The sequence below is a fragment of the Moschus berezovskii genome, chromosome 5 (assembly GCF_049115385.1).
Source record: "Moschus berezovskii isolate FMDL1 chromosome 5, NW_MosBer_1.0, whole genome shotgun sequence".
NCBI classification, from domain to species: Eukaryota; Metazoa; Chordata; class Mammalia; order Artiodactyla; family Moschidae; genus Moschus; species Moschus berezovskii.
In genome coordinates, this window is record NC_142464.1 from 109198065 (window position 1) to 109216497 (window position 18433).

The 18433-nt window shown below is 40.8% G+C and overlaps 1 protein-coding gene across 5 annotated transcripts in view; it reads right to left on the reverse strand.

Moving 5' to 3' along the window:
- WDFY3 (WD repeat and FYVE domain containing 3) overlaps positions 1-18433 on the reverse strand; it is a 280291-nt gene that overhangs the window by 185513 nt on the left and 76345 nt on the right. For all 5 annotated transcript variants that reach the window (XM_055434540.2, XM_055434541.2, XM_055434539.2 and 2 more), the window contains one exon: positions 5144-5354. In XM_055434540.2, the coding sequence (XP_055290515.2) occupies positions 5144-5323 (180 nt within the window). In that variant the 5' untranslated portion in view covers positions 5324-5354. The remainder of the gene's footprint in view (positions 1-5143; positions 5355-18433) is intronic.

Genomic DNA, 18433 nt, shown 5'->3' on the forward strand with positions numbered 1-18433 from the left:
GAGAATACTTCATTGGTTCTGCAAACCTCCAAGAAAAAGTATTAGCTCTTAATATGACATAAAACCTGTCATGATGTAGCTCCTATCAATCTTGATAGTCATTTTTTTACCCCTTCTTGATATAAAATCAACTTCTTAGACCACTTACAGATGCTCACACACATCAGCATGTTTGTGAAATTTACTTTGATTCAGGCTTGAACTTCTTACTCTACCTTCTTGGTTAATTTAGCCCAGTTAGTTCCAATCTGGCTAATGGTCATCTTATAAGGATTCAAGAATCACATCACATTCTCAAAAGACATTTCCCTGCCCTGACTTCCCCATAGACTTTCAGGTAACTCTCCTTTCAGGGGTGCCATAAGACTCTCCTGTATCTCTAATACTACATTTCTTTGTTATTCCATTATCTGTTTATGTGTTCATCTCTTCTCCAACAGAATTACATGTCATGTTTATCTTCCTCATGATACTTCTGATTCACAAAACTGGACTTTATCTTATCTCATAACTTCAACGTAGAGTACAGTGTACAGCACAATTTGTTTGTTTGACACATATTCATGGAATGACTCAGTAACACACAGTAACAAAATACATGAAGAGACAAGCAAACAAATAAACACAGAATATGTAGAGTCTGTCCCTCCTCTCTGCTGTCAAATTAGCCTTTAGTTTGGTATGAATAACACATAAACCGAATGTATTTCAGCACATATTCAATATGAAATCATTTCAGCATAAATAGCTTATAATCTTTCCTTCATCTTGTAATGTCTTTATTTTTAATGCCATAACAACAATAACAGACACATGAGTTCCCCAGGACAAACATTTGTTAAGTGCATTAAGTATATTCTCTTACTTAATCTTCACACCAACTCCACAAGGTAGATATTCTTATTTACAGCCGAGAAACTGAAGGTGACAGCCCCTCCCAAGTCCAGGAGACACCTGAAGGTCTAAACCCCAGAAAGGAGCAACCAAGAACACTGACAGCTACAAACTGGTGACGAAGTGAAAGTCTATCTGCTGAACATGAAACATCAGTCTTGTTCTTCAATTTAGCTTTAAGGAAACACCAGCAGGTAAACACTGGAAAGAAATCAAATCAGTCAAACCTAAAAGAAATCAACCTTGAATATTCATTGGAAGGACTGATGCTAAAGCTGAAGCTCCAATACTTTGACCACTTGATGAGAAGAGCCCACTCTTTGGAAAAGACGCTGATGCTGGGAAAAAGTGAAGGCAAAAGGAAAAGTGGGTGGCAAAGGATGAGACAGTTAGATAGCATCACTGACTCAATGGACATGAATTGAGCAAACTCCAGGACAGAGCAGAGGACAGGGGAAACTAAAGTGCTGCAGCCCATGAAGTCACAAAAGAGTCGCAGATGACTTAGCGACTGAATAACAACAAATGCATGCTTCAGGCAGGAGACTGAACAATACGCTTTCCCGGAATATCGACATATCCTAGGCTAAGGGTCTCCACATCTTATCCAGCCAGACCATCTTACCACTGGAAAAGTCTCACCAGTGCACACACACTTTTCAATCAGTGTTTCAACACCTCATTCTTAAATATCAATGTACAGACAATTATCATCAGATATCTGAAGACTACTACAATATGAAAGTAAAATAAACAAAGAAAAACAGTAATTTGGAGAAAATAACAATGAAAGAGACATGAGAAAATTTGAAAAAGCTTTAATATTTTCCGAGGGATAAGGAGATATTGCACAATTTAAAAATAATAAGAGTTCAAGGAAATTAAAATATGATAGCACAAGGTTAATCCCAAAAAGTTAATACTTGATTGATAGAGTTGCAGAAAAGGGGAACATTTAAAACAAAGGAAAGAATATTAACAAAGAAATATTTCAAAATATTTCACCAGAAATAAAAAGTACAAGCTTGGAAATTCACACAAAACCTCCATAAAATTTCAAAATAATGAGAAAAAGAATCTAGAAACTCTCACAGAGAAAGACTAACAGACACAGAGAACAAACAATAAAGAGACCAGTGAAACTCTGAGGGGAGACAGTGAGTCATGGACACAGGAAAAAAGAAAGACAAGGGAGAGTAGAGAAGCGGGGTAGGGGAGGCCGAGAGAGGGACAGAGAGAAACAGGAGAGCGAGGCGGGGAGCGAGAGAGACGGGGAGAGACAGGCAGAGACGGGGAGACAGGCAGAGACGGGGGGAGACAGGCAGAGACGGGGAGGCAGGCAGAGACGGGGAGACAGGCAGAGACGGGGGGAGACAGGCAGAGACGGGGGAGACAGGCAGAGACGGGGAGAGACAGGCGAGATGGGGAGAGACAGGCAGAGACAGGGAGACAGGCAGAGACGGGGGGGAGACAGGCAGAGACGGGGAGGCAGGCAGAGACGGGGAGACAGGCAGAGACGGGGGGAGACAGGCAGAGACGGGGAGAGAGGCAGAGACGGGGAGAGACAGGCAGAGACGGGGAGGCAGGCAGAGACGGGGAGACAGGCAGAGACAGGGAGAGGCAGGCAGAGATGGGGAGACAGGCAGAGACGGGGGGAGACAGGCAGAGACGGGGAGAGAGGCAGAGACGGGGAGAGACAGGCAGAGACGGGGAGGCAGGCAGAGATGGGGAGGCAGGCAGAGACGGGGGGAGACAGGCAGAGATGGGGAGAAACAGGCAGAGATGGGGAGGCAGGCAGAGATGGGGAGAGACAGGGAGAGAGGCAGAGACGGGGAGAGACAGGCAGAGACGGGGAGAGACAGGCAGAGACGGGGAGACAGGCAGAGACGGGGAGACAGGCAGAGACGGGGAGAGACAGGCAGAGACGGGGAGACAGGCAGAGACGGGGGGAGACAGGCAGAGACGGGGAGAGACAGGCAGAGACGGGGAGAGACAGGCAGAGACGGGGAGACAGGCAGAGACGGGGAGAGACAGGCGAGATGGGGAGAGACAGGCAGAGACGGGGAGAGACAGGCAGAGACAGGGAGACAGGCAGAGACAGGGAGAGACAGGCGAGATGGGGAGAGACAGGCAGAGACGGGGAGAGACAGGCAGAGACAGAGAGACAGGCAGAGACGGGGAGACAGGCAGAGACAGGCAGAGACAGGGAGACAGGCAGAGACGGGGAAAGACAGGCAGAGACGGGGAGAGATGGGGAGAGACAGGTAGAGACGGGGAGACAGGCAGAGACGGGGAGAGACAGGCAGAGACGGGGAGACAGGCAGAGACGGGGAAAGACAGGCAGAGACGGGGAGAGATGGGGAGAGACAGGCAGAGACGGGGAGACAGGCAGAGACTGGAGAGACAGGCAGAGACGGGGAGACAGGCAGAGACGGGAGACAGGCAGAGACGGGGAGAGACAGGCAGAGACGGGGAGACAGGCAGAGACGGGGAGAGACGGGGAGAGACAGGCAGAGACGGGGAGAGACAGGCAGAGACGGGGAGAGACAGGCAGAGACGGGGAGACAGGCAGAGACGGGGAGAGACAGGCAGAGACGGGGAGACAGGCAGAGACGGGAGAGACAGGCAGAGACGGGGAGACAGGCAGAGACGGGGAGACAGGCAGAGACGGGGAGAGACAGGCAGAGACAGGGAGACAGGCAGAGACGGGGAGACAGGCAGAGACGGGGAGAGACAGGCAGAGACAGGGAGACAGGCAGAGACGGGAGACAGGCAGAGACGGGGAGACAGGCAGAGACGGGGAGACAGGCAGAGACGGGAGAAAGAGAATCAGAGGGAAGCAGAGCAAGACGGACAGAGACGCATCCAAGGAGAGGAAAAGAGAGACGGGGAAGAAAAAGAGGCAGGAAGAAAGGCAGAAACTGAGACAGCTACGTCACAAAGTCTGAGGAAAGCAAGAATGGAACATAGTGGTGGTTTGTTAAAAGGTTCCTCTATGAATAATATTTACACCAGGGTCAACAGAGGATAAACACTGAAGCTTCCTTAAATGAATGGTATGCTTGTATGGGAAGGAAAAGGAGCAGGGTAGCATGTTTGAGTAAAAGTATGTGTGCATGGTTTGGAGGGGTAAGAAAAGCTAATTATTCTATTTCTCAACAAGAAGTCAATTAAAACTGAATAATCAAGAAATAGCGGTAACAGTATGCTATGCAAAAGCTGAAAGAGCTAAAGGTGGCACCAACAGCTAGCAGTGGAGAGGACCCTATAAGCCTCTGGAAGTACTTGACTTTTTAAACTATGTTCATATACATTTTTGATAAAAACTTTTAAATTATTCTAAAAATCCCCACTAAGACTGCTACATGTGATCAACTAGACAAAACACATTAAAACATTAGTTCTATTTTGACTAACTATCCTATCACAAGATCTCTTCTAGAAAATCCAAACAACAAAGTAAACTGTGATGACTCTTCAAAGTATACAAAGCACTGCGGCAACTGCACATTTGATGCCATAAACCATCACTTCAAAAGATAACAGAAATAATATAAGTGGTCATTTACAACCTATCTCTCTTCCAAGGATCAACCATTACAGGAACATTTTACAAAATGTTCACAATCTTCCTTTGATCTATTAGAAATAAAAGGACTTCATTCTGACCAGATCTCACATCAAATCGCCTTAGAGCATACTTAGAGAAAGTAAGGAATGACATCATCAAGCTTCTCAATAATGAACCCATTCTATCATTTATTTCCCTACCTATGACTTATTGTCAATTCAAAGAATTGATGCCTTCAAATTGTGGTGCTGGAGGAGACTCTCTGAGGGTCCCTTGTGCTGCAAGGAGATCAAACCAGTCAATCCTAAAGAAAATCAACCCTGAACGTTCACTGGAAGGACCAGTGCTGAATCTGAAGTTCCAATACTTTGGCCACCTGATGAGAAGAGCCAGCTCACTGGAAAAGACCTTGATGCTGGGAAAGACTGAAGGCAAGAAGAGGAGAAGGCAGCAGAGGATGAGATGGTTAGATAGCATCACTGACTCAACAGACGTGAGTTTGAGCAAACTCCGAGAGATAGTGGCAGACAGGGGAGCCTGGAGTGCTGCAGTCCATGGGGTTGCAAAGAGTTGGACATGACTTAGCAACTCAACAACAACAACATGACTTCTTGTTGTCTCAAGATTCCTACAGTAACACCCCATCCTAAAGCCAGGTGCTTGGCAGCCTGGACTCACCCTGTTAAATACTGGCAGCATCATGTACAGCTTCTCTTCTTGTTCCTTCTGGGTCATGTGCCGGGGAGGGTGGCACAGCTCTGTGAAGAGCCGGCGGAGGTGCATCAGTCCTAGGGCGTTGTCTTGCGGGCTGCATTCCTCCTGCCTCGGCCGCCCCATGATCCTCTTCACCATGTTCATCTTGGCTGGGTGGTGATAAACTCTTCTAATTCTGCAGGGAGATGTTCATACACAAACCGTCAAAATATCATCATCTTGACCAAGTCCAGCATGCATGGCAGAGCTTCTTAAAAAGTCAGGAAAACAAAAAAATTCTGTCTAAAATATTTTTCTACTTTTTAAACAGAAAAAATAAGAGGCAGAGCTAATTCTGATAAATCTCTCTAAGTGACAAACTACAAATTGTGCCACTCAAATGTTCTTTACGAACTTGGCTCCAGTGTGGATAAAATGTAAAACATTAAATGTAAAAAATTAATTGTTGCTGGATGAACAATAAACATTTCCAATTAAGGCAGTCATACTAAGTTAAATAAAGGGATCATAAATTTTATAATTAATATATGGCTTAATAGTTGAGTATATGGAAAAAGATGAAAAGAACTTAAATTTATACACACCCTCCAAATTAACTGAAAAAAAAAAAATCCACAAAGATTTCTATTTTTAATCATTTAACATTTTTGTAGATGAAGGATTCCACTTGGGATATTCATTGAAGAGTTTACATGGTAGTTTGAAACATGCAAATTAAGTGAAATGATACCTCTAAATATATTATAAATCATAAGTGAAAACTGACATGTAACTTTAAACGATTTCTTTAGACTATACCTTGAAACCCTTTACCAGGTCAGGTTAATTCCTTTAACAGATTATGACAATTAAAAAAAGAAATAGAATGTAATATTGCAAATAGATTATACTTCAATAAAAATATTTTTAATGAAATAGAATATACTGGAATACATGTAGAAAGAACAATCATTATTTCATAAAATTTATTTTAGGTAAGGGTGCATTCATGTGTATTGAATCACAATATAAAATGTATCCCTGGCTAGAGCTGCAGTTAAGAAATAAACAAACCAACCACTGGATTAAAACATACACCAAAATCAATAACACTAAGCTTTCAGAAAGCACCATCAGCCCTTTTCAACCACCATGAACTGTGCCAGCTATCAGCTAACCTCAGACACAAAAAACAGGATTATCTTACAAAAGGAACCAGGAGGGCTGGGAGGACATTATGGATATACCGAATTTGGGTAAAAGGCAATTTGCTTTTTAATTTGTAGACTAGCAGGAATAACTTGAAAATTTGCAATTTTGCCATATAAGCCAGTATGGCATTTCTTAAGAAAGGCGAAATCACTGCTTTATTTACCAAACATCTATTGATTTTTTAAAAGCTGTAAGAAGATTAAACACGCTTGTCCTTGAGAATTTTGAGTGGATTCCACATTTGGCTGTGGTGTAGCCTAGCTGCACTACACCAGGAGGTCACCTGTGACTCATCACAGGTAAGGAGCAGGAAGACACTCCACTCAAGGATGGTCTGCACCAAGGGCCCTCTACTCAAGGAGCACTCAACACTACTAAGCTGTCCAGTCATGGGGAAAGCGCTCAGACCACTGGCACAGGGCCGAGGAGGCCCTCTGAACTACAAAATGACAAGTGAAAGTCAGTCTGGTTCAAACTTGCTTGACATATTTCATTCCCGGAAAAATGTGTTAAGTTCTCCAAATGTAAATCATAAAGATTCCAACAAATACATTCCAATAGCCCACTATGTGCTGCTATTTCTCGTCCTGGAGAACCCCAAAACAAAACTAAAATTTGAAGGGAATTATAAAACTGTGTAAGTTAGCTAACATTTCAGATTATGCATAGATCTGTTCTGTTTCCTTAACCTGTAGCTGCAGTTTATAATCTAAAGTGTGTGGATAGGATTTAGGGGATTCACGATCCTTTAACACTTCAAAATACATTTTTAAGAGTCTCCAGCTTTCAAAGGCATCTATGTCATTAAAAAGTCAAGCATCATTCCTTATTTATAGAGCATTAAAGCACTTTCTGTGGAGAAGGCAATGGCAGCCCACTCCAGTACTCTTGCGTGGAGAATCCCATGGAGGGAGAAGCCTGGTGGGCTGCATTCCATGGGGTCACTAAGAGTTGGACACGACTGAGCGACTTCACTTTCACTCATTGGAGAAGGAAATGGCAACCCACTCCAGTGTTCTTGCCTGGAGAATCCCAGGGACGGCGGAGCCTGGTAGGCTGAAGTACAGAGTCGGACACGACTGAAGCGACTTAGCAGCAGCAGCAGCAGCAAAGCACTTTCTGACCATTTCCTTTGGTCCTCATTCCAATTTAAGCAAGTGAACCAAGCAGGGGATTAATTCTGCTTGTAAGTGAGACCCCCCAGGACAAGAACAACTTGCTCAAAACTCACAATGAAAAAGAACTGAGTGAGAACCTAGGACTCTGACCTCCTGGTCCAGCCCCTTCTGCTTACTGGTATTCAAGCGTCTATTTTAAATTACAGAATTTTGGCAACTCTGACTCTAGAATATTTATTTTGCATCAAGAGGCAATTAGGATGTAAAAGAAATCTTTTAGATTTTTCTGAAGATACATTAATCAAATATCACTAAACACAACGCATAATCGCACAAAGACAGAAACTAGCTAGATGTAATCACGCTATTGTACCACTGTTATTTAATTTCAGTCAGCTAAATGGGTTTACTGGTATTTCTTGATTACGCAGATAATCTCAGCAATGGGGGTAAAAACCAGATTCCTCTTTTCTCCTAATTTACCAAGAAACACTTAAGCCTATCATATTAGATTGCTGACTCATAGCTTTGTCTGCACTTCAGTGTTTTGTAAGTCAAGGTATAATTCAGATACAGAACTATCTTATTTAAAGTACTCTTCAGAAGTAAAAGAGCAAAGAATGGGTACTTTTTGGTCAAATCTGTACCTACATGTCCGTGCAAGATAGTTAACTTCAGGTGAAAGATTCTTAATTCCCTTGAATCTTGGGTTTCTCTGACCTGTGAAATCTTTCCTCATAGGCTTTCTGAAATGCATACATAAAATAGCACCATTTCTATGAGGTATCAAGCACACCATGTTCAACAGTTTTTAAATTTCTTCCTTCAGCTTGATCATGAAACATTTAATTCCTTTTCATTTCCTTTTTAGTTATTTAAGCAAAACAACAAAAGGAAGGAAAACAGTATAGGCCCTTATAGTACTATGTTTTATTAGAGATGTACAAAACTATAAATAAAAAGTAAAGGAAAAATTTATTTCTTAAATGTGCAAAAAGAGGTTCATAGAGCAATAAAGATGAGACAGGCAAAATGCAGTACTATTGAGGACAAATCATAAAATGATTATTTGGGGGTTAGTTATTAGGAATTTTCAAAATATTTACAAAGATTATTGTGCATAAGAACTAGTTTCCTAATGCAAACTCTGTTTCGTTTCACAAGAGAAAAGTGTGTTGCCAACGGAGGGTTATTTAAATAGCAATGAGATAATTACTACAATGAGCCCAGACAGTATTTTTTATTCTAATCTCTTGTGTTAATGCTTGAAAATCTTTTGGAATTGCTTGAAGAACTGCTTAAATCCTTTAAACAGTTTGTCATTTTTAAATTATGAAAGGGTAGAAGAAGCAAATAGCTTCAACTTGCAAAAATATATTTGACAAGTTACTCATGGCCTTTGAGTAGCTCAGCTAAAAACTGAAAAGTGTTTTTTCTGAGTAACTCTGTAATTTCACAAGAGAAGAAATAAATAGCTCACAGGACCTAGGGAAAATCTTAAAGTTTCATTAAAGAATTATAATTCCACAGGTTTTTTCTTAAACTTTCTAGAGGAAAAAAAATTGTTTTTGCACTGTGAAGGCAAAACTTCCTACACTTTTGAAAAAAGAAGACACAATTCTGACAGGCTCCCAACAAACTGTATATATAACCTGGCATTCTAAACCCATACGTTGAAAAGAACCATTAATACTGTCCTGAATTAGAATTTTAAAATTCTACCTACTGAAACACTGTTTTTGGCTTTCAAGAACAGCCGTATCAGAGTTTAGGCCCAAGTATGAGACATGACAAGATCAGCCATCTCATTTATATGGCAAAAAACAATTACTTAAGACCAATACCCAACATGAGCTTCCCTGGTGACTCAGTGGTAAAAAAATCTGTCTGCAATGCAGGAGACACAGGTTAGACCCTGAGTCAGGGAGAGTCCCTGCAAGCCACTCCAGTATTCTTGCCTGGGAAATCCCATGGATAGAGGAGCCTGGTGAGCAAAAGAATAAACAATAGTTTTCTTGTAGTAACACTCACAGTACAAGATGATTTATTGCATTATATATTTTATAATTGTTTGTAACGAAAAATCAGAAATAGCCTAGTCCTTTAGTAGATGAATAGGCAACTTCTGGTATATCTATATTATGGAATAGTTTAGTTCTCAAAATTTAGGAGGAAAAAGGAACTTAAATTTTGAAAAAATCAGGGTTTCGACACCTAAATGTAAGGAGTTTAGAAGTCATCACTCCTGTACTTACAGAAGAAACAGCTGAAGAAACTGGAAACCAAGGATTTTCCCCTGGAACCCTCAGAGAACTGAGACTACAGAGCATACTAATCCCTGAAATCTCGGGAGACAAGTCAATCTGGAAAGTCGCAGATGGAATATGCTTATCTGGAACAGAAATCCCTGGAGCCCTTAACTGTGAAGAACTGCTAGGGGTTAACAGTGGGCTATTGAGGGCCACAGTCTTCAGGCCCTCCCCACAACTTTTCTGGGCTGCAATTCTAGGACCCCTCCAGACTTTTTCAGAGATGATCTGGGAAAGATGCCCTCCAGGCTCTGGCAGAGGGAGGGGAAGAGCAATCACTTTGAAATGTTCCCAAAGCAACTCCACAAGAAAGCCCTACTTTCCAGGGTCAAAGACTATCCTAGGGCATCTCTCCCTCTCCTCCTCCCCCAGTCCCACAACCCCTAGCCTTCGTCTTACCTAAGGGGGTTAAAGGAAGAAACAGCCTGGGAGAAATACTTGTGAAGGTCACAGCCCAGAGTTACAAGCACACTGAGATTTAATCATCGGGTTACAAAACTGTTCCCTCCTTCCACACTTTACAACCACCAACTGTGCTCTAAAAAAAAAAAAAATCAAAGGGAAGTGCAACAAATCAAAAGCACCATAACAAGTATGAAGAATGCTTTGATGAGCTCAACAGTAGACCAAATAAGGCCATGGAAAGAATTAGTAAGCCTGAATATAAATCAATTAGAAGATTCCAGAAGGAGAAGAAAGAGAAAAGCTTCCAGAAGGAGAAGAAAGGGAACAGAGGCATGCATATTCAAGCTAATAATGTCTAAGAACTTTACAAAATTAATGACAGACACCAAACCACAGATACGGAACACTCAGAGAATATCAAGGATGGTTAAATACCTCAAATACCACATTTAGGCAGATCAAATTCAGACCATACAAGGTCAAAGACAAGGAGACACTCTTGAAAGGGAGCGGGGTTAGGGGGTGAGGGGGAGTAGGAAAAACTTACCTAAAAGAACAAGGACAAATATTACCGTGGACCTCTCATCCAAAACGTGCAAGCAAGAAGATAATGGAGAGAAATATTTAATGTGTTGGAACAAAAAACCAACCAGTCCAGAATTCTATATCCAATGAAATTATCCCTCAAAAGTGAAGGAAGAATAAAAAATTTCTCAGACAATCAAAAAATGTCATATGTATTGTGACGTGATATGCCATGTCAGAAATATTAAACGTTGTTCAGGGAGAAAAAAATTAATATAGATTGGAAAATTGTACAGGCAACTACGCTTTATTACGTGTCATAAATTGAGTTACTTTTTGCAAAGTGAAGGTTTGTGGCAACCCTGTGTTGTCACATGATGGTTAGCATCTTTCACGAAAAATTATTTTTAACTTAAGGTGTGTACATTCTTTGGACATATTATTGCACACTTCACAGACTACAGTATAGTGTAAATATAACTATTATATGCACTGGGGAACCAAAAAATTGGTGTGACTTTATTGCAATATTTGCTTCATTGAGGTGGCCTGGAATATCTCAAGGGTATGTTTCTATTTACGTAATAAAGAGAAAGGTATCGGAGAAGGAAAAAATTATGGTAAAAAAATATTTTTTACTATCCTTAACTGATCTAAAAGATTATTTTAAAAGTAATAATAGTAATAATGCATGAGGTGATTATAGTTTATGAATTAGTAAGATGAATGACAGTAATGTCATAAGAATTGGGAATACTCTTATAAGATATCCATAGTGTGGTGGTTTAGTTGCTAAGTCGTGTCTAATCTGACTCTTACAACCCCATGGACTGTAGCCCGCCAGGTTCCTCTCTCCATGGAATTTCCCAGGCAAAAACACTGGAGTGGGTTGCCATCTCCTTCTCAGGGGATCTTTCCGACCCAGGAATCAAACCTGTGTCTCCTGCATTGCAGGTGGTGGACTCCTGCACTGCAGGCGAATTCTTTACTGACTAAGCTATGAGGGACGCTGGAAGGCAGATGAATATTAGTAAAAAAATGTACACTCTAGGGCAACCACTAAAACTTGTTTTTAACATTTAATTGATACACAAAGAGAGGAGTTAAAAAGAAACCATGTAAAATACTCAGTTAAAACCAGAGAAGGCAGAAAGAACCAAATAACAAATGCAACAAATATGAAAGCTATACACAAGACAGATATTAATCTTACTATATAAAAAGTCACTCTAAAGGTGACTAGATTAAACACACCAATTAAAAGACAGAATGCTAGGCAAATTAAAAAACTTATCTCAACTTTTTGGTGTCCACAAGAAAGCTGCTTCAAATATATTGAATAAATAACCAGATATATTGAAACTAAAGAGATGGAGAAAGGTACAGCATGTTACTTCAGGTAAAAGAAAGCTGGGTTAACGATATTAATTTTAGACAATGCAGTCTTTACAAGAAAAATTTCAGGGATAGTTACATATTGACAAAAGGGTCAATTCTCTAAGATGACTTTACAATCCTTAACCTGTATAAGCCTAACATGGAAATCCCACAGGAGGCAAACATGGACAGAACTGAAGGGAGAAAAAAACAAATTCACTTTTGGAGCTGGAGACTTCAATGGGCCACATACAACAACTGACAGATCAAGTGTTCAGGAAATCAATACAGACATCGTTTACTGAACAATACTATCAATTGACTAGAACTAGAGTTGATATTTTCAAAACACTCCATCCAACACCAGCAGAATGCACATTCTTCTCCAGCTCATATGGAATATTCACCAAGGCAGATCACATACTGGGCTGAAAATACACCTTAGCAAATTCAGAAGAAAAGAAATCATGCAAAATATGCTCTCAGATCACAATGGAATTAAACTAGAAATCAGTAACAAAAGACAGCTGGAAAAGCCCCAGATATCTAGAAAACAAACGACATGCATCTAAATAACATGAGTCAAGGAAGTGTCAGGCGAAATTTTAAAACATTTTAAAATGAATGAAAATATAACTTATCAAAATGCATAAAATGCAGTGGAAGACGTTTTTGGAGGGAAATTTGAAGCACTAAAAACATATATGAGAATGAGCTCGGTCACTCAGTGGTGTCCAATTCTTTTACGATCCCATGGATTGTACCCGCCAGGCTCCTCTGTCCTTGGGATTCTCCAGGCAAGAATACTGGAGTGGGCTGCCATTTCCTACTCCAAAGGATCTTCCTGACCCAAGGATTGAACCGTGTCTCTTGTGTCTCCTGCCTTGGCAGGCAGGTTCTCTACCACCAGCGGCACGTAGGAAGCCCATCTCAAGAGAATAAAGATGTAAAAGTAGCCTAACCTTCTTAGGAAACTAGAAAAATAAGAGCAATCTAAGCTTAAAGGAAGCAAAAGGAAAGAAATTTCAGCAACAAATGAATGAAACTGGAAACATGAGAACAAAGAAAATCAAAAATAACAAAGTCTGGTTCTCTAAAACGATGGACAGAATTAAGTCTCCATCTACCCTACAGCTGGTATCCCTATCTGGAGTGCATTTTCCCTACAGCTCTCAGTTTTCGTCTGAAAAACAAAGCAGGTATCATACCATTTCTCTGATTTACAACCACTGCTGATTCCCTATTGCCTAAAAATAAACCAAAGTACCTTAATGTGTTATCTAAATTCTTAAACACTCTGGCCCCATTTATATTTCCAGATTTCTCTTTCACTAGGCCACCTGATTCACTCTAAATTCTGCTTCTTCAGCCCCCTGTGTATGTGTGCATCACCTTCTTTCGGCCAAGGACAGCCCCTCTTCCACTTTTCGTAGTAGATAAGCTTTAAGGTCACCTTCTCAGAGAGTGGGAGTGTTTGTGTGTGCTCAGTCATGTCTGACCCTGCCACCCCATGGATTGTAGCCTGCCAGGCTCCTCTGTTCATGGAATTTTCCAGGCAAGAGTACTGGAGTGGGTTGCCATTTTCTGCTCCAGGGTATCTTCCCAACCCAGAATTGAACCCGAGTCTCCTTGTCTCCTGTGTCTCTTGCATTGGCAAGCAGATGTTTTTACCACTGAGCTACCTGGGAAGCCTCCCTTCTTTCCCAAGCCTCCAAGCAGAATTTGTTGTTTTATCCTACCATGGTTCTTTAGTTATTATAGTCTATCATTAAGAAAAACAGTATAGCAGACTGGTTACATAGGCTTTGCAATTGATCCCCTAGATTCAAATACTTTTTACTGTTCAGTCACCAAGTCGTGTACGATTCTTTGTGACCCCATGGACTGCAGTACACCGCACCCCCCTGTCCTTCACTATCTCTTGGAGTTTGCTCAAATTCATGTCCATTGAGTCAGTGAAGCTATCTAAACATCTCATCCTCTGCCACCCACTTCTCCTCTGCCTTCAGTATTTCCCAGGATCAAGGTCTTTTCTAATGAGCCAGCTCTTCGCATCAGGTGGCCAAAGTATCAGAACAGCTTCAGCATTAGTCCTTCTAATGAATATTCAGGGTTGATTTCCTTTAGGATTAACTGGTTGGATCTTCTTGCTGTCCAAGATTCAAATCCTAGTTGCACCATTCACTAGTTGTCTAACTTCAGCAGGCCGTTCCCCATTCTTGGGCATCAGATTCCTCACATGTGAGAAGACAGTGACTAACAGAACCCATCCCAGAGCAGTGTTGTAGTGTAATAAACCAAACGAGGTACTACCCAGGAAACACTTTCGGGTAAGGTCTGGCACAAGTGTTCAGCAAGCAACAGCTATTATTAGTGCTATTCTACTGTAACAAGCGTAGACCAATTAGTGGTTATTTACTCCTGTTAACTTATAATGTTTTCAGTGGTAGGAACCAAATATTATTTAACTTTGTATCCCCAGTTCATAGTAGGTGACAGGTAAGTAAACGTTAAAAAAGACTTATATACATATACACACCAAGTATATGGTAGTATTATATTTTATGTGCAGACATACTGAATTCTCGACATGCTAGCTTTACTATTCCTCACAAAAAATTACATACACACTGAGTATATGGTAGTACTTTATGTGCAGACACTCTGAATTCCAGAAATGCTAGCTTTACTATCCCTCACAAAAAATTACATAGTACACAGAAAATTTTTAAAGATTTTTACAATTTTTGTGTCTGAGTTCTCATTGTATAGAAAGTCTTTAGAGTTCATAAACCTTGATGTTCTTGAAAATCTCCAGAAAAAAAATTACACTGACAACCAACCATTTGTTCTTAATTGAAAAGTAACCAAGTTGCTTAAATAAAGATCATTGCTTTCTGCTTAATTAGCAGTATCTCTGAATAAATTATGAACTTCCTAAAAGCAGGCTATGCTCTCCAAATCCTTAACAACTACTTGAGGGTGTAGAATAGAGTTAGAAATGAACAAATGAACGGAGCAGCAGTTCCCACAGCTTTAAGGGAAAGTTCAACTCTCCAGGCTCTTCATTACCTGGTCCCTAGACCCAAACCCCCTCTTTATTCCACCCAGACTTTGCCTCCTGCAGGTCTCCCTGCTATGCCGTCACAGACCCTGCACCTTCTCCTAGGGTGGGGATGGGGGTGGGGAGCCCTCCCCCTCTAGTACTTCTACATGAAATCATCCTTCAAATCTCAGCTCAACTGTCCCTCGTCTAGAAAGCAGTCCCTAATCTCTCAGTTTAATGAGAGATACACACAAGACTGTGCATATCTTTATCACAGCATTTCTCACCTTGCTGTATAACTGTTATTTTGCCTTTTTCCAACACCAGACAAACTAATATAAGACTATGGAAGGCAAAGATCATATCTCTATGCAACTTCTTTCTTCAATGTCTAACACGGTGCCTGGCAAAACAAGCAACACATGATTAACAAATGAGTAAAAAGTGATGAATAAAGTTTAGATGAGGAATGAATTAGAGGCAGCTCAATCCAAAAATAATAATCAAAATAATTTAAAATAGGCCAAAGAGGAGAATTTTCTCTAAATTCCTTATCTATTTATTCTAAAACAGGAAGGCTTACAAGACCAGTTTGTTCTTTATGGTTTGTTTACAATTCTATTTTATTACTTGAGGGGACTTCCCTGGCAGTCCAGTGGTTAAGAGTCTGAGCTTCCACTGCAGGGGGTGTGGGTTCGATCCCTGGTTAAGACCCAACATGCCACTAAGCGTGGCCAACAAAAGCAAGAAAGAAAAAGAAAAATTAATAAACCATTACCATCTGACCATTTTTGTTGGGAGCACTTTTTAAAAAATATTCAGAAGAAACGACTATAAATTTAAACAGAACTATGAATGTGAGTGCAGAGACAGAAGAAGAAAAATATTCACGACTAATAGGTCTGGTTGGTAAGCAGAGGATGACAAAACAAAAGGCAATAAGTGAATCCTCCACAGGGAGTTGGGGCATCAACAACAAGCCAAGGATGAGGAATAACCAAAGGAAGCAGCAGCTCCGCAAGATCAACAACGAATCACCACTGAGTGAGCTGGAAGACGTGCTGTGTAAAGGCAACGAAAGGAAAATGACAAGTGCAAAAGCTGATGCAGAATTATATTAGTAAAACACCACAAATTTTAAAAAGTAATAAAATGCAGGTGTCAACAAAAATAATAATGGTCATGAGGGTTTAAACTGCCAATTCTTATACTTTCATTTTTACGAAAACAACAACATTTATATATTCAGATAAATTTTGCCCTACCAATTAGTTATCTTAGAAGGCTGCTGCTAAGTCACTTCAGTCGTGTCTGACTCTGTGTGACCCCACAGACAGAAGCCCACCAGGCTCCCCCATCCCTGGGATTCTCCAGGCAAGAACACTGGAGTGGGTTGCCATTTCCTTCTCCAATGTGTGAAAGTGAAAAGTGAAAGTGAAGTCGCTCAGTCGTGTCCGACCCTTAGCGACCCCACGGACTGCAGCCTACCAGGCTCCTCCATCCATGGGATTTTCTAGGCAATAGTACTGGAGTGGCTTGCCATTGCCTTCTCCGATCTTAGAAGGCTACGTCCATATAATTACGCTGACATGGTTCAAAATATTTTTAAAAATTCCTCTTTACAGACTGCTTTCAAGGCATTTTATAAGCTACATCTAAAACTCAGTGTCATCAAATACATGCTTTACCAAAAATGGAATTACCCCATTGCCCAGCTTGCTCATTTGCCTTAGTTTCCAAACTTCCTCCATACAACTTCTGTAGATTACTAAATATCAGGTCTCTTCAAAAAGACTGAAAATTTACTATTAATAATCAAAAGAATGCACCAAAGACTCTGCAGCTGATTATGGGGGAAAAAATTCTGAACAGTTTCAGAACAATGCTATTGTTGAAATTTAAGTGTCTGCCTACTATGTGCAAGTTGCTATGTGAGTATCAATTCCAGTTTTTAACCCCTCCATGCTCTGGCTATATTTTTTCTAAAATTCCAAACAGATCAGTATACAACCTTTCACAAAAGTGACACAACTGCCTACAAGGAGACAGAGTCTAACCCTTTGCAAGGTATAAAAGACTCCTCAGAGTCTGTTATCCATCCAGTTCCAAGGCTCTGTCTGCTGCAGTATGCCTCTGCTCAGCCCTGGCTCACACCACATCACCTAACTGCTATTCCCTGAATGGACCATGCAATTGCAAACCCCTGATGGTTTTCCCACCTGGTCTTTGCTCTTCCTGAAATGGCCTACTCAGACGTTTTTCAGTGCCCGGCAATCTATCATGAATAGTTCAGGACCATGTTTAATTCCAAAACAATTTAACCTAACTCTACAGAAGCAACTTGATCATTGATTCAAAGAAATATTTTTCAAGGCTCTCCCCACCCCACCTCAATCTTTCTCTGCTCCGGCCACCTAGCTCTTTCAAGTAGTTTATATTCACCATGTCCTTATAATCACCAAGTCCTTGCCACCAACACAATTAAAAATGTTAATCTGAAGAAAATGTTGGAAAATATCTTTATGACTTCAGGGTAAAGAAGAATGTCTTTAAAAGAAATACACATGTTCACACATGTTATACACAAACACACTTCTGTACATGAAAGATTAACAGAAAACACAAGCCACAAATTGGGAACAAAATATTTGCACCTATAAATAACAAAAAAGCAATAGATCCAAAATATGTAAATAAGGGCTACAAATCAACGAGAGAAAGGCAGATCATCCCAAAGAAAAATGGACAAAAGACAAACAGGTATTTCACACAAAAGGAAAATCAATGACCACAAGCATGTCCAAGACTGCGTAATCTCATCAGTAAATGAAGGAAATGGAAATTATCATTTTCTGTCTGCTCTTTGCTCCTTTTAAGAAAGAGCATTTACCCTGTGTATACACACATTGACCCTGTGTATATTTCTGCCCTATCCCAATTCCACAAATACTCATCCTTGTCCCCTAGAAAAACATGCACTCAATATCCACAAAGGGCTTCCCGTGGCACAGCGGTAAAGAATCTGCCTGCCAATGCAGGAGATGCGGGTTGGGAAGATCCCCTTAAGTAGGAAATGGCAACCCACTCCAGTGTTCTTGCCTGGAAAATTCCATGGACAGAGGAGCCTAGTGGGCTAGAGTCCATGAGGTCACAAAGAGTCAGACACGGCTGAGTGACACAAGGGTTATGCTAACAATCGACAGCCAATAACGTAGTCTGAGCCCATCGAAGGCTATTTTTCAACCTACTCCATATAGTAAAAACATCTTAGGATTTATGGGGG